We start from the raw sequence: 15,854 nt of genomic DNA, 5'->3' as shown, positions 1-15,854 counted from the left end.
TTAAAAGGTGTCCCAAACTCCACACATATATACATATACACACAAACACGGCTGAGAGGCTTAGCACTGCTTCTGGGGTTGAGCCATGTGTCATTAAACACTTGAGCATGTTCTGAAGCGCACAGCAGGAACACAGTGATATGAATGAAAACCAGCTGCCACAGCGGCTCACAGCACATCTTAAGCCTGTGATAATCATGATATATGATCGTCTGCTTCAGGCATATGACACACACTTTCCCTTCACCTTTACTAATGAAAGCAGAAGGGCAGCACAACCACTCCAAATACACCCACTTCATTCCCAGCATTCAGGCCTGTCTACATTTACACAAGTATTGAAAACATAGCTTCTTTCCATTTTAGCCATTTTAGCCTCCTGTCCACTCAAAAATGGCATTGTAGGTTACTGAAAAATGAGCTTCAGGGAAACAATCCACCTTCGTTTTCTGTGTTAAACCTACCGTTTTGGAAATGGTATCAATATAATGGCGTAAGCTGGCAAATAGTAGTGCTCTGCATGAATTAGAGACTGATGACTGTTACTTGTCGTATTGTTTATTTTTTAATCCACTGTATTATTGTTTTTGTAACACGCCATCATGTCCACATTCAACTTCATGCTCCATATTTTATGTACTCATAATTTTCTCTGAAAACATGTTTTTCACTCCTGCTGTTGGTATGGATGGGGCTTTCTTTTCTAAAAGTGAAGGGGATGTGCGGAGGACGCCTTAGAAACTCTTCTTTCTCTACCGTATCTCAGATTCTTTTCTATCTACAGTAATGTGGCTTATACTATTTGGTTCACAGAGGTTTCCAACTGCTACTCTTAGTGCTGCCACACTAATGAAGTGCTTTTATAGCCAGGCACAACAAAACTGCACATGACTGGGGCTGATACATGAGAGAAAACAGGATCACGAGTCTCAGAAGACGGTTTGGCGAATGTTTGACGATTTATTAGAAAAGCTAGGAGCAGGACTCAGAAGCTTGGAATAAATTAGAATTTTCCATATAATTTAACAGGGATTTTTACAACATGAGCACATATTAAAGTAACTATTTTCTAGTGATAGCAATTTCATTTATTATAGTTTGATGGATACCCACAAGAGACATATCTGCAGAAGCTGGGTTTCTCTTTTATAGGCGTAATTTGAGTCTGTGGTGTATTTATCTTTATTATTTCCCATTATCTTTCAAAAAAAAGTGGTATGCTTTTTATTTGTAGTAACAAAACATGAGTGAAAACAGACTGATAAAATTACACTGACTTGGATAATGGCTTACAAAAAGCAAAGAGCTGCTGCTGGCTGATTCACTGTGTGTCTCAAACCCCCCACATAAACCACAGACAACATGTCCTCTGCTCCAATTTCCAGCTTATCAGGAGAAGCACTTACACTCCTGATGACCCCTGAGTATTGGCAGACATGGTGTGCGTGCGTTCGTGTAGGCGTGTGTGGTTTTGGAACAGGAGCCTCTAACATTGTCAAGTTCTACTGGACTACAAATCCCAGTGTGCCGAAGCTTTCCAAAATCATCCCCAACCCCCAGCGTCAACCAGCAGAGCCTAACACCTAACCCTGTGTCTGAACCACAGAAATACAGTGATGCAGTTTCAAATCTCCTCACTTTCAGCTCCAGAGTCATCCATCATTCAGAGCATGTAGCCCGAGCACTGTGGTTTTATCCAGCTCTGTTTCTCTACTACTGACCACTAATAGCAGATGACAAAGTCTGATTCACCTAAAAACACACGCTTAGGACCGCAGTTTACGCTGGACAAGCTAGGGCTCCAAATACTACGCCACCATTTAGCCGAAATGGGCAGAAAACAAGCCTTCTCAACACTGGGAAGAGACCACAAGTAAAAATCTTTACGACACATAAAAGGAGAATTCCACCGATTTTTTTTTTAATATCTGCATAATTTAATCACTGAGATGTCAGCAGTACTTCCTCAATTAATTTGATGTGAAATGGCACATTGTAAACAAACTTAACAACAAACAGAGCCACTTTATTTACAATCCAAAACGTGTCTCATAAGTTGTTACATGTAATGTTGGCAATGATCAAATAGAAGTAATTCTGAAAAAAAAGCTTTCTTTGAGTACTAATAGGCCTTAAAACACCCTGCATGTATTTCTCCACCATGAATGGATTTTCGAAAAATATGTTTTAGGCCAAAGCTTACCTCAACACTGCCATACAACATTGCCTCAAGCACTAGGCAACATTTTTGTAACTATATTAGGTAATAACTTTCTGTGGTGTAGCTTTTACAGGCATTAAACATGTTTGTCCGGTTCCTATCATCACCACTGTAATCAATTCTGACTTGGTAATTTACTCTAAAAATGCTCCATTTCTCTTGGAAAATCAGTGGATCCTCCTTTAATCCATCAATCATTAACTAACAAACTAACCTTACCGTCCTAACTTCAGTTACTTCTTTCTTTGCCACTGCTATTGTTCAAAGTTCTGTCTATGCAACAAGCGATTTCTTCGTTTGTGGTGCAACTAAAGACATATTGCCCTCTATGTTCCCTGTAGCATACCACAACCCGAACATTACACAGCATTATACGGTGCATTTTTTTAAGTAAACAGTGCATCTCCAATAAAAACCCACAACATTTTTTCTTTTCATAACTGATACTGCTGACTTTGTTGACTGATCGTTACAGCCCTACTGCATTACAGTCCTACTACCAAACCGGTTATAGAAATCTTCAGTAAACCTAATGCATTTTGGGATTTCGGGGGTCCAACTGGACCCCAGCTGACAAAACCAGGCCCCCTTGCTGATGCCTGTTGGGCAAAAGCTGTCTGGGACAAAGCCTAACTGTGTCAACTCAAAGGGCATCATTGACAGGGCTGCCAACCTACGCTGGGCAACCCAGCTGCTTCAGCATGACCACAGCCACTGAAGAACTTCCTCTCAATACAGGAAACAGCCTCTCTCATAGATAACCGACCGCACCACCCAGAGGGCCTCAGGCAGAACGTGCTCGCCCTCTTTTTCTCTCTATCCTCCCTTCCATCTTTTCCTCCTTTTCTGGCTCACCCCTACATGACTGATAATGGCTTTAGCTTGAGGCTAATAGTACAGAGGATAGCCAGGGAGGGAAAGAGACAGAGAAGAAAAGCTTTGGGCATGCTAACTCCATTAGGAGAGAAGGGCTTATTGAAGAGGCAGCCGAGCAAGCAGGACAGAGACACAGAGCTGCTGTAGAAAAGAGACGGAGAGCAGGTCTGCTCAGGCCTCTCAGATGCCTCTCTGGGGAGCCACTTCAGCAAGAACAGAGGATCTCTCAAAGTCTGCCTAACAGAGGAGCATTCTCAGAGCCCTTAACCTTCCACGTCTCTGTTAGGAGTTTCGGCAGGCTCGCCCGTGGTCATGAATATAAATGTATCACTTCACAAAATTCGGAACAAGGCATTTCTGATCGGGCAGCAGAATGGCAAATGTGTGTCCCCCTTATCCTTCAACCATCTCTTTATTTTTGCTTTGGCGTGGACGGCAGGGATTCTTTAGTGAAGAGAACGAAGTCAGGAATGGATGGCTTTTAGACTGAACTGATGCAAGTAGGAGCTGTTCTCAAATACAATTAATCTGCTATTAGAGCAGCATGAATACAATACAGGATCACATCTTCCTCTATTGCCCCTCACTCCCTCTACAGCTCTGATCTTCTCATTCTGTTGGATTTCATAGTCTTTTTAAAATAAACTTATATATTATATATTTTTAATACTTCTTTACTTACAATTATATTCTTGTTTTGTTTGATTGTTTTTTAAACATAAAGTGAGGTCACAATTCATACTGACAGTCTGGAAAGGCCTAAATTATTACCAAACTACCCAGCGAATCTCAGTTGATTATCAGCTGAGTTAAGGTTAGGGTCATGTTTAGGATTAGGCTTTGGGTTGAAGTTAATCTTAAGGTTAAGATTATGTTAAGGGTTGGGTTTAATAGGTTTAATCAATTTAAAGATCAGCTGCACTTAACATTTAATTAGTTGAATGTTAGTAAAAGACAATGAGAGCGTATATGAACTATGTACTGAGAACTCTAAAAATAAATGTTCAATAATGTTCAGACTACAATATTACTTGGCAAAACTGCCATTCAACACTGTACTCATTGAACAGCGTCCTAGGCTTATTGCCACAAGATTTTTGCTGAGAGGACAATTTTCCTAATTGAATTATTCAGTTTACTTCCTGAAATAATCTTTAATATGTCAAATAAGATAATGCTATTTTTATTAAGCAGCAGAGAATTAGGCTGAATGGCAGAGCAAGAAACTGTTTTTGAAAGCTAATAAACAAGCAGGGTTGGGATGTAATGCAATACAAGTATTGGGCAAACATATTTAGAATACAGAAATTATGTATATGTGTTCAGTCACACTACTTTTTGTGAAGAAAGCAACCAGAATACAGTTACTTTAAACATTTTAGGAAAATACTTTTAGAACACTTACACACTATGCATTAAAAAAAAAAAACAGCTACCATCTTTAAAAGAAACAGCACTATTACACATAGTGCAGAGTGTAAAGACATCCTCTAAAAAAAGAACGGCTTCTTTACAAAGACTGATTAGACTGACAAAATCAATGTGATCAGCTAGTTATGAATCTCAGCATTAGTAAACTCATTTGAAGGATGATGGAACTCAATAGTCTCCTCAATAGTGTTCATACTAATGAGTGATAAGCTTAGCAGTGGTGTTGTACTGGACTCATGCATGCTTATTGTGGGAAACTGCACGAACAAAATAAGCTAAAAATCACATAGCTACCCACTTTAGAGTCATATTTTGACTCTGTTATTGGGATATGGCAAACTGTTTGCTTAGGTTAAGAAGGAGGAGTGGGATTATGTGAGCAGCAGTGGACAGAATTATTTTAAGAGCCAAAATATTCTCATATATTTTGAGAATTTTGTTAGAAGTTGACTTCATTTACATACATCATTTTTCGTGAAACACATTAAAAGAAGAATTACATAAAGAAAATAACCAGTACGTAACCAGCGAGGAACAGTGTGAATTAAATAAAAATGACAACAGCAGAGTTTTTCCCGTGTGCCTTATCAATAACTTTTCTAAATGTATTCTGAATGTGTTATTTTATATATTGCAATGTATTGTATGTAAGGTAATGGCAAACATTATTCAGCCATCACTACTTTTTGTTAAGTATTCTGCTCAAAAGAGTGCTGTCCAGAAACACTATCTTAAGTGTAATCTCAAAAGAACTGATGCTGTGTGTGTGTTTTTTTTTTTTACCCTTTTCAAACAGGCATTTTAGTAATGGCTTAACACTTTTAGAGACAAATTAAATTCCAATCATAATCCTCTGCAATGGGGCATGTATGTTCACTGTGTAGAATGTTATCAACATGAAAAGTTGATTTCAAAACAACACTCCTGGGCCTGATCTATTCATAAGTAATTTATCTGACAAATGTATGTGGCAAAGTAGCAGATCAGCTCATTTTTACCGCAAACACTGAAGGTGCCTTTCACCAACTGTCTGAATGGCCACTGTCTTGAGTTTGTGGAGAAAAATGTGATAAATCTTTCAAGCAGACAAAATTGTGCCACGGGGTTAGATCACCCTGCATACATCTTGAGAGTTATACAATCTGTCAGAAGATCTGTCATTTCTCAAATGCAATTAAGCATCTAAGTCAGTGTCCTTTAACAGTAATTTGGCTAAGAGAGCACTGTGTCTTTCTTATATTATCAACGCATCATTTATGAAAATTCTCAGTGGTTAATCTTTTGTGCTGTTAATACTGATGAGGTTGACAAATCACTGCAGCCTTACAATAGCTCTGTTTCTAACAGGACCTTTCAGAGACTGCTTCCAAGTGCGGCAGGCAGGACACAGCACGAGTGGGATGTATCTTCTTAAAGCAGAGGGCAGTGATAGGCTGATTCAGGCCTGGTGTGAGCACGGATTGGACAATGGAGGCTGGACAGTCTTTCAGAGGAGAAAAGATGGCTCAGTCAACTTCTTCAGGAACTGGGAGAACTACAAGGTAAGGATGGCAAAAAATCCACTCCTATATACACACACTGTATTCTGCACTACAAAAACCATCAAAAACTTCTAGTGCTCGGCTACAAACTGATCTCATGCCTCATCATGATAAAGTTTTCCTTGATAATAATAAGCTTAGCTTATACTTCCATGCATTGGGTGGTAGTCACTCTCTTCAGCCATTCACTCGCAAAAACACAAACCGGTGCAACAGTTAGAAGGTTTACCTAGCAAAGCTATTTTCAGTACTTAAACCATGAAGCATAAAAAGAGCTTGATGAAAAGTCTTGATTTTTTGGCCATATCGTCCAACACTACTCCAAATCTATGCATATAGACTGTTCTGCAAATGAAAGATTCCCTGGGGCAGATCTAGGACCATTTACAGCTTTAAATGGCTGTTTATCACATGAGGCAGCATAAACATCCTGACGGAACTACTTCAGCAGACACACAGAGCTCCAGGCCTATAGTCTGCAGTTACATAATCACTACTGTATGCAAGTGCATGTACAAATGTGTTGATTCAATTGTTAGACAGGAAGTACAATGTTCTTAGAATGTATAACCTAAATTACTTGTAACAATGCAGTCAGAGCGACTAAGTGAGTGAAGGTCACAGACGCAATGTCCCATTTCCTTACATGACGTCCATATGTTTGACATCTGTCCGATGTGTCCTGAGGCAGATCAAAAGAGAATGCATATATGTGTGGGACAGGAAAAGGAATGTGTAATGTGGGGTAAGGTAGGACCACCCATTACTCTATTGTAGAGATATAAACAGGAGTAAACAAATGTCACTAAATATCAACATCCATTCGAACACAGCTCAGTCTGGACAGCAGCAAGATGACAAGAACCCTCAAAAGCAGGCAGTCATCAAGCTGTGTGTTGACAGCCATGCAGGAACATGATTACAATCCTTACCAAAACATTACTTACTTCAATCCTGCTGTGCCAGACCATGCAGTCCCCAAGCAAATTCACCTTAAGCAGAGAAACACAAAATACAATTTCCAACCGTTCAGGCCTGGCATGGCTAGAGAACACAATTTGGTCCAACTGGACAGCTCAGAGTGGAAAAGGGCCAGCTTTTTCTGTGCACTGCTGCAATCTGTGGAAAAATCCAATTATGCCTGAAAAAGCCTGTCCACACTTCCCTGCCTGAGACGGTCCTCTGAACGTGAATTCATTTAGATAGCCAAAGCAGTACGTGCCTGTTCGCCACACAAGCACTGAGGACACTCTAAGCTTAAGCCACTCATGTACGCTGTCTGTGCGCACTCATATGTGACCGCATATATCCATAAACTCTTAACTAACAGAACACGTCCACAAATTACACGGGAGATTACTGCAAAGAATGCAGTCGCACAAAACAACACAGAGAGAAACATATTCCATCAACCATGTAATCTGGTTTCTTAACTACTGTTGTCTTCTCATGCTTTTCCTGGACTTTTTTCCACACGTAAGCCAATCTTAAGAGTCTCGAGGCTAAACCATTAGCATTAGCTAGAACGTAACCAATAGTGGACAATGCTAAAAGCAATGCATTACATAAGGCCAGCCACGATGGAGAAGCTTTACTTTCCACCTCAACTTTTTCCCCAATAACAGTTAGAAATCTTAGCCTTACCAAGTTTATTAAATGACAGGTAAATGTTCAAGGATGACCACTAAAACCAGTCAAAATGCGATTACTAATAGATAAAGACTGCTGAAGACAATATCAATTAATCACAAAACGCCTTTTTACCAGCAAATTAGCAATACAGAAAAATTATATGCACTAATTTCTCCCTTTGTATCCGTCTTTTTTTCAAACAGAAAGGATTTGGCAACATAGATGGGGAATACTGGCTGGGGCTGGACAACATCTATGCCCTGGCTAAACAGGCAGATTACAGGCTACTGGTGGAGCTGGAGGACTGGATGGGGAAGAAAGTCTACGCTGAGTACAGCAGCTTCCGACTTGAGCAAGAGAGTGAGGGCTACCGCCTGAGGCTGGGCACCTACCAGGGCAATGCCGGGGACTCGCTAACCAGTCACAATGGCAAACCCTTCACCACACTGGACCGCGACAAGGATGCCTTCACAGGTATAGTCATGCTCAGCGGGGGATATCCTGATCTGAAAAATCAGCATCAGAATAAATCAAGGTGTATTTAGTGAAGAAGTATTGGTTATATTAAGCCTGATCAAATTTCAATCTTTAGTTAAGGTTATATTAGCCGTTGTGCTATTTATGCCACAGTTGTGGAGGTGATGAACGTTATCCACAGTTTGTGATACAGAAGCATGTTTTCAGAAGTGCTTTAAACAACTGGAGTGTGGAATGAGAGATTACAGCACAACAGCTACTACTACTGGCTAATGTCAAAGCCAGTGTTTAAAGTCAAAACAGTGCTTAAGGTAGCTGCTCTTTGTCAAAACACGATTCAATTAGCCGTGAAACTTGTGTGTGGCTATTACTTTAAAAGAAAAGGATCAGGCTACTTACTAAATCTTAAAGCAACTTGAAATACAAAAGTAATCAAGACACCATAAATTGGTTATTTCAAAAATGTTCAGAACTGTTCAGAACTGTTCAGAACTGTCACCGAGTAAATGGCAGTCTGGCATATCTTGCCTAAATTGAGTTGGTTTTACAAAATTTAATGTACAGGAAATGTGCACTGTGCTGCCATATTTCTACACAAATACCAGACTGGGACTCTACTATTAAATGGCTTGGATCAAGATTGGGGCAAAAAAATAAATAAATAAATAAATTCCTGACTGGGACAAACCCAACTCCTTACGTTGAGTTAGTGCTGGAACTGAACAAAGTGCAAACATTGGCAGGAGTTCATCTGCCTGCTAAGTACTAAATCACATTCTGCCTCTCAAATCAACATGTAGGCTTGACATTTATGGTGGCTATTGCATTACTTTATATTTCTATAATAAGCTTTTTCCTTTCCTCTTTCCATTTTTCATGTATGTTTTCCCTCCTTTACTCACTGGCATCTCTCTTGCTGCAGGTAACTGCGCTCACTTCCACAAAGGCGGCTGGTGGTACAACGCATGTGGGCAGACCAATCTAAACGGCGTGTGGTACTCGGGTGGTGTGTACCGCAGCAAATTCCAGGACGGGATCTTCTGGGCTGATTACGGGGGAGGCTTTTACTCACTCAAGTCTGTCCGCATGATGATCCGACCAATTGATTGATACTCGTTCCTTGACTCTCACAGAACTCAAGTCTCAAACTCCCTCTACTTAAATATACCTGTATATCAGTAGTTCCCAACCCTCGTCCTGGAGAACTGCTGCTCCGCATGTTTTGCTGATTTTCCTGCTCTCACACATGCTTCAGCTCAGGAAGCGCTTATTAATGAGCTTATTAGTTGGATCAGTTGTGTTGGAGCAGGGAAACCATCAAAACAAGAAGGACAGGGCTTGTGCCGGACTAGAGTTGGGAAACACTTCTGTATATTCAGCACAATGTTATTTTAGAACCGTGCTTTCACATTAACAAGGACTGGACATCTAGAAGAACAGGCGCTGCATGAGTACACATCGTTTTGGGTCAGTGGTCAAGCCCTCGGCAGTCATAAGCAGGGAAGCCTGTTTGTGGACATGCAGGAGGCAGCGGGTTGACAGAGATTGTCTGTATTAGATTTTCACTGGTCACTGTCAGATTCACAGAAGAGAAGATGAAAATCTCTCTTTAGCCAGGGTCAGAGTGGGAACAGGCCATGGTCAGCTCCCACTTTCTGTTCTTTCTTTCCCTTTTCAGTCTTGCTCTTCTCAGTTTTTCAGTTTATCACCTTCTTACATTTTAGGTCTAATGAGCTTTTTCACCAATTTTTACAGTACTGTTCAAAAATCAGAGACCGCTTTTCATTTATTTAGTTTCCAGTCAAAACAAGTTAATCATTTTTTCAGCATCAGGAAAAAACAGAACAGAAAATTTTACAGAAAACACAAAAGCCTTAACAACTAAATACATATTTTCTGTATTTACGTGTGTCCACCCTTTGCCGGAATTACAGCTTCTATTTTTTTCCATGAAATCTGCAGGGATATTTTTCTACATCTCCAAAGTTCAGTCTTAGAAGTTGGTTGCATTCTCTGCTTCTCAGGATCCAAGTGACCCTTAACACATTTAATGATGTTGAAGTCTGGGCTCTGGAGTTGACAGTCCATTGTTCTGAGAGCTTCAGCAGCTTCTTCACAGCTACACATCCTTTCAGACCCATAGTGTTGCCTTCTTGCAGTAGAAGGATGGACAGAAACATCTCTGGAAGTTTTCAGATCTAAAGCAAGAGTGGAGCTTGATTTCATCTTAAAATGAAAGCTTTAGGTACAATTTATCTGGTGGTGAAAGTTTTGGGGGTCTACCAGGTTGTGCACAGCTGTTTGCACAGTCATTTCGGAAAACTCATTTATTTTCCTTCAAAAGTCTTCCTTATGCAAGTACATCGATATATTATATCGATCTCCTCGTAAATATCTCTTGAAAACATTTAATGGATGTTTTGACTGGAAATGAAATATGACGTGTGGACTCTGACTTGCACAGTACTGTATCTTAAGGCTTTTTCCACCTCTTGCTGTTTTTACGCCTTTTTCATTCCCTTGCCAAACTTAATCGCTTTGTTGGTTATTTCTCATTTTTTCTTCTCTATGCACAATAAGGACTGGAAACAGACTGTGCTGAGGGCTCAGTCTGCTTTGATATGTATTGTTGGTCTGTAAATATACTTCATGTTTATATGTTTGCCTTGTTTTTTAAAGAGTTAATTTAAGAACTCATATTACAGAACAGCCTTTATCCACCTCTGTTATTTATCAGTGGTTATTTATGATAGTTATGCATTTGGTTGTTTATCCCTGTTTATGACATACGTTGTGCTCTTGCCATCCACGTGTTCATATGCATGTATGTGTCAATTCTGGAACCCTCTAATTTGTACGTACATGAAAAAAGGTGCATAAGCAGCAAATCAGAACTGGCAACAAATCAGGCTGTACTTAAGTACTGACAGACACGTTGCACACATGAACTTACGTAGACGTATACAATCACAAAACACACAGGCAGCCTGTACAGACCTTCGAAATTGGAGGTGATTTGCAGACAGGAGGTGGAACCAGTTACCAGCTCATGCCCAATACCATTCCATTTCAAACAAAATAAAAACTATTTTTAAGTACAGTGCTCTCTGACTCAGCTCTCTGCAACACAAATGAACTCCAAGACAGAGTGAACATCTTGTCCGATTATTTAAGTAGCATGTGGAGTCACAGCTGCCCTTCCTATTACATTACTGCTCATTCTGCAATATGATCTGAGAGAGGAAGAGAGGAAGAGAAAGAGGGAGAGAGATTTCATGTTAAAAGTATGCAGACATGTGAAAGAGTAGTGAGCTGTGCCAGCACATAGAGACAATGAAAAACACATTTCCCTCGTCCAGTCGGGGAAATCAGGGGGGAGAGAGCGAGAGAGAGTGAGAGAGCGAGAGAGTGAGAGAGCGAGAGAGGTGAAGAGGGGAGATGGATAACAAAATAACAGAACATTCCTTCCATATAAAGTGCTTCGGTTTCATTTTCACCAAAGTATATTTCAGAAAAGTTACGATTCCCCATTCACTCGTTCCCTTGCGAGGCCATCTTTCAGAGCATCCTCAATCACCAACATCTTACAGAGGGGAAACACACACATGCGCACACACACGGACAAGGACACATACAGTACATACACAGAGATCTGTTTTTATACAATGTTAGGACGTGACCTAACAGTCCAAAAGTTTGGAATCACCTTTTAAAAGATTGGAATCAATGTTTTGATGATTATAAAAACAATTTTATTGAAGACACATGTTCGAAATTGTTCTATTAGGCTGCCAGTACTCTACAACTTCAGAGGTCTCAACTAATTAGTACGAAGCTGTTAAAAATAAGAAATGTTAAATGTGTCCAAGAAGTTGAATGGAACTGGGCATTATTTCATAATGACTGAAAAAGCTGTAAAGTCCTCAGCATACTTCTTGCCAATTGAAATTCTCGAGGGTTGCGCAAAGCTGAAAGCGCCTTCATGAGCTTAGAAGCTCTCATACTTTCGGTGGTTTCACGTTGCCTGTCGCGGATGCTTCACTAATGCAGGTGACGCTATGACTCTCACTATGAAGTTCCATGACTAGTGGAAAACGATTCTATCACAGTTCTAACTACGGGGATGTTCGCGTCCAGAATGCTGCCACCATTTAAAGTGGAACGGGAAAATTTGAACAAGAAGTTGATGACTAGAAAGCCAATCTCAGCCTCATCCTCTTGCGAACCTGAGTATAAGAAAACTTTGTTTTGGTGCTTACAACTAGTTGGTACTAACAAATAATAGACTTAACACCTTACATTAAGAGGCATTCGTTGTTTATTTAACAAATGCGCATTTCACTCTGCGGTTGTTCGTCTTCTACGCAATTACGTCATATTGTTCGCTGAAGCCAGGCGAACGACGTCTCTGCAAAAGGTACGCTGAGGCCTTAAGACTCAATCAATGAAGCTATAATAACCTTAACATCTACAATGCTTCATATTTGAAAAATAGTCATCAAATCTAAAGGCAGATAACTTACCAAAGAATTATTGTAAATAGAGTATTTCAAAATACACTATAGTTATTACTGAATAAAACAACAGGAAGAATAAATGTGACAAGTGATTACAAACTTTTGAACAATATTCTACAGCATTAATGTTACACAGTGAGTTGACATGGTCATAATTTCAGTAAGCCATGCCACTGAAAATCTGCCTAGAATCTGAAGATGGTATCCTACATTTTTTATAACACTTCCTATGAATCCTGTTTTCATAATGCATTACAAATGCATTAATAAAGCACTATATGGCATCCATAATACTTTATAATGCTTAACATAAGCTTGTATAATTGCTTACATGCATGACACTTTAAAATTAAATATCACAACAGACTCTGGCATACATACAGTAAAACATTCGTGATGTATGATCCCTTCTGCCCCCAGCAGTTATGTGAGTCCTAAGAGAGGACACTGTAGATATGAGAACGTGAGAAAAACAGCTGTTTTTGGTAGACCTAGAACTGCTTCAAATTCTTTTGTAAAAGATTTTTTTTAAAGCGCCATTTGTATATGTAGTGTGAATTTTATGGAGTTTTCTTATTTTTAGCTATCTGGAAACTGTAATGCTAGGCTAGCTGGCTACAGGTGCTAAACCGTTAGCATTTAGCAACCAATGCAAAGTTGTAAGTAGCACAGAGAATAAAGCCAGTAGATAACAAGACTAAATGACACCTGCAGTATGACATTCACACACAACACATTTTGCACAACTGTCACTTCACTTACAGCCTGTAAGCAGCACTAATAATGCTCCATAAGGTATTATATACTGAAACATAAAGAAAAATGAAACTTAACTTTAGAACCTAAAGCCTGTAATGAGCTCCACAAAATGTTATATGTAGTTATAGTCTGATGTAGCTGTAGTTACATGTAGCTATAGAGTTAAAACCTGACTTTATGAAGTCATATATTCTTTCTTTATAAAGTGTTATGCATGTACTTAAAACTACTTAAAAGCAATTATATAAGCTTATGTCCAGTATAAGGCATTTTCTATGCCATATAATGCCTTACTAATGCATTTATAATGCATTATGAATACAGGATTCATAGGAAGTGTTACCAAAATGGTTTTGAAAGAAACATGAAACCCCCCCCCCACCCCCTGCAACCCATGTTTTTTTCTGTTTTTCCTTCAAAGTCAGGACATTTCTTCCTGAAAATATACAAAAACACATGTGCACACACATACAAGGAGGAAAAAGATGACATGTAAAAGGTCTTCTCTTGCCTGGTGGACATTTAAAACATTAGCTAACATCTCCTGCCAGGCTTGGAAATCTCCCACTCAACTCTACAGGTCAAACAGGGCCAAAGCCCATAGCGGTGGAGGAGAGAAGGTTTAGAAAGAGAGAAATGACTGTACGTGAGAGCCAGTGCAGCTGGCTGTGTTCTCCTACGTTGCCACTTGGTCATGGAGTTTCCATTGCACAGGTTTCTCCACTGACCACTCTGGGCTACTGGGCTTCTGTCTGCTTCCAACATGCCTGAAAACAACACTTTCACACCCACACACACAGATGCCCAAGACATACACACACACACACACCCACACACACCCCCAGCTGTCTATTTAAAGCTTGTGGTCCAGCCAATACTGGTCAAAGGAACAGACGGTAGCCTGACCTCATCAGAAGGCCTTTCTAATGAAGCTGCAGCTGCTTTCACACACCTACACTCAATCACCAGCTGGAGTGTAGCGATACACATATTCTCAAGTTCATTATGATTTTCAAATTCAAGGTCAAGATTTGATTAAATTCTTGATATTTTGTTTGTTACAGATGTCCAGGGTGCTAATTATATACTACACAGACTGGATTGGTTTGAAAATAATACACTGCAAAGTAGCATGTGCAAAAAATACTGCAAGTTGTGAACAATATAAAGACCTTAACAGCCTCACATAAAACCTTAAACAGTACGTCTCCACTTTCAAGCCCCAAAAACTAAAATATCAATATGTCAGTTAAAAAGGATGCAAAATCTATATGCAGTACACTAAGAATCAGCTACAATTAAAATACTGAGTGCATTGACATGCACTTAATAATCCAATCATAATCGGATTATTCAAGTAGTCACGTAAACGGCATACGTTTATATTTTCAGGTAAAGTGGCGCGATGTTTAAAAAAAAAACAGCCTTTTAAACAGAGTTTTACGATATGTTTATGTCATGTCTTCTTCTGTGAGTTTATTGGCTGGTTGGAAAGCACAATTCTGATTACTGACTGACTCATGTAGATCTGGAGTTTCCCCATTATCTGATTACTCAAGTGCATGTAAATGTGTTGATCGGATTACTGAGAAAATCTAATCTTCTGCAGTTATCGGATTATTAAGTGCATGTAAACACACTCACTGTTTCACTTAATGGTGTCAAAGCTAATCCTGCTGTTAGAAGAAAACCTTTTATCTCCATTTTTGTCGTTTTTCAGTTTTTGACATAATTTAAAAATGCATGTTGCTCTTTATTTGTGTGTAAATTTCACGAAGAATGGACCAAAAGAAACGTCTCAAAATGACTTGGAAAAAATTCTGGTTTCACTGACTTACATTAAAACTAAAGTAGGTTTTTTCCTTCCATTTCCATTTTGGAGATACAAGGTTTTCTTCCGACAACAGCGACATGCACTGATAACATGTTAACACACTAATTAAATTAACACCACTATTTTGTTAAACAGTGTTTTCCTAGTTTGACCCCTTGAACCATCCACAGTTCCAGTCTGAAGTCCAGCTTCACTTATGCTGTTACTGTGACTCTGGTAGTGGAGCACTAATACCCAATTACCGCTTTTAAATGGTAGTTCTAATGATGGCTGTCTAGATAAAACCAATGTTATTTCCAGGTTCTGCCATGGTGAATTTGTTTATCACTTAAGGACTGTTAAGTAAGCAAAACACAGTGCTGATAGTATCTGTAGTGTTAAAACTGCAACACGCCTTCATCCGACTACTGAGCGAGAAGGCTACATTCAAAGTAATAAAAACATTCAGAAGAAGCTTATTCTGTCCACCTATATGGTCATAACAAAATGAACTGCTTTTTAGACTGAAAAAATCATAGATGGTCAAATTAGAGCAATAAATTAATTAATCTATCTATTACAACTAC

At 39.3% G+C, this 15,854-nt stretch overlaps 2 protein-coding genes across 3 annotated transcripts in view; one reads left to right on the top strand and one right to left on the bottom strand.

The window, feature by feature from the left end:
* Positions 1-10,047, top strand: part of angptl1a (angiopoietin-like 1a) — a 35,292-nt gene extending 25,245 nt beyond the window's left edge. The window contains exons 3-5 of the mRNA XM_036581542.1: positions 5,876-6,069; positions 7,905-8,175; positions 9,101-10,047. Of these exons, the coding sequence (XP_036437435.1) occupies positions 5,876-6,069; positions 7,905-8,175; positions 9,101-9,288 (653 nt within the window). The 3' untranslated portion in view covers positions 9,289-10,047. The remainder of the gene's footprint in view (positions 1-5,875; positions 6,070-7,904; positions 8,176-9,100) is intronic.
* Positions 1-15,854, bottom strand: part of ralgps2 (Ral GEF with PH domain and SH3 binding motif 2) — a 158,439-nt gene that overhangs the window by 47,731 nt on the left and 94,854 nt on the right. The window lies entirely within an intron of this gene.

Source organism: Colossoma macropomum, unplaced genomic scaffold, assembly GCF_904425465.1.
Source record: "Colossoma macropomum unplaced genomic scaffold, Colossoma_macropomum, whole genome shotgun sequence".
Classification (NCBI taxonomy): Eukaryota; Metazoa; Chordata; class Actinopteri; order Characiformes; family Serrasalmidae; genus Colossoma; species Colossoma macropomum.
This window is presented reverse-complemented; position numbering and strand designations above follow the sequence as displayed.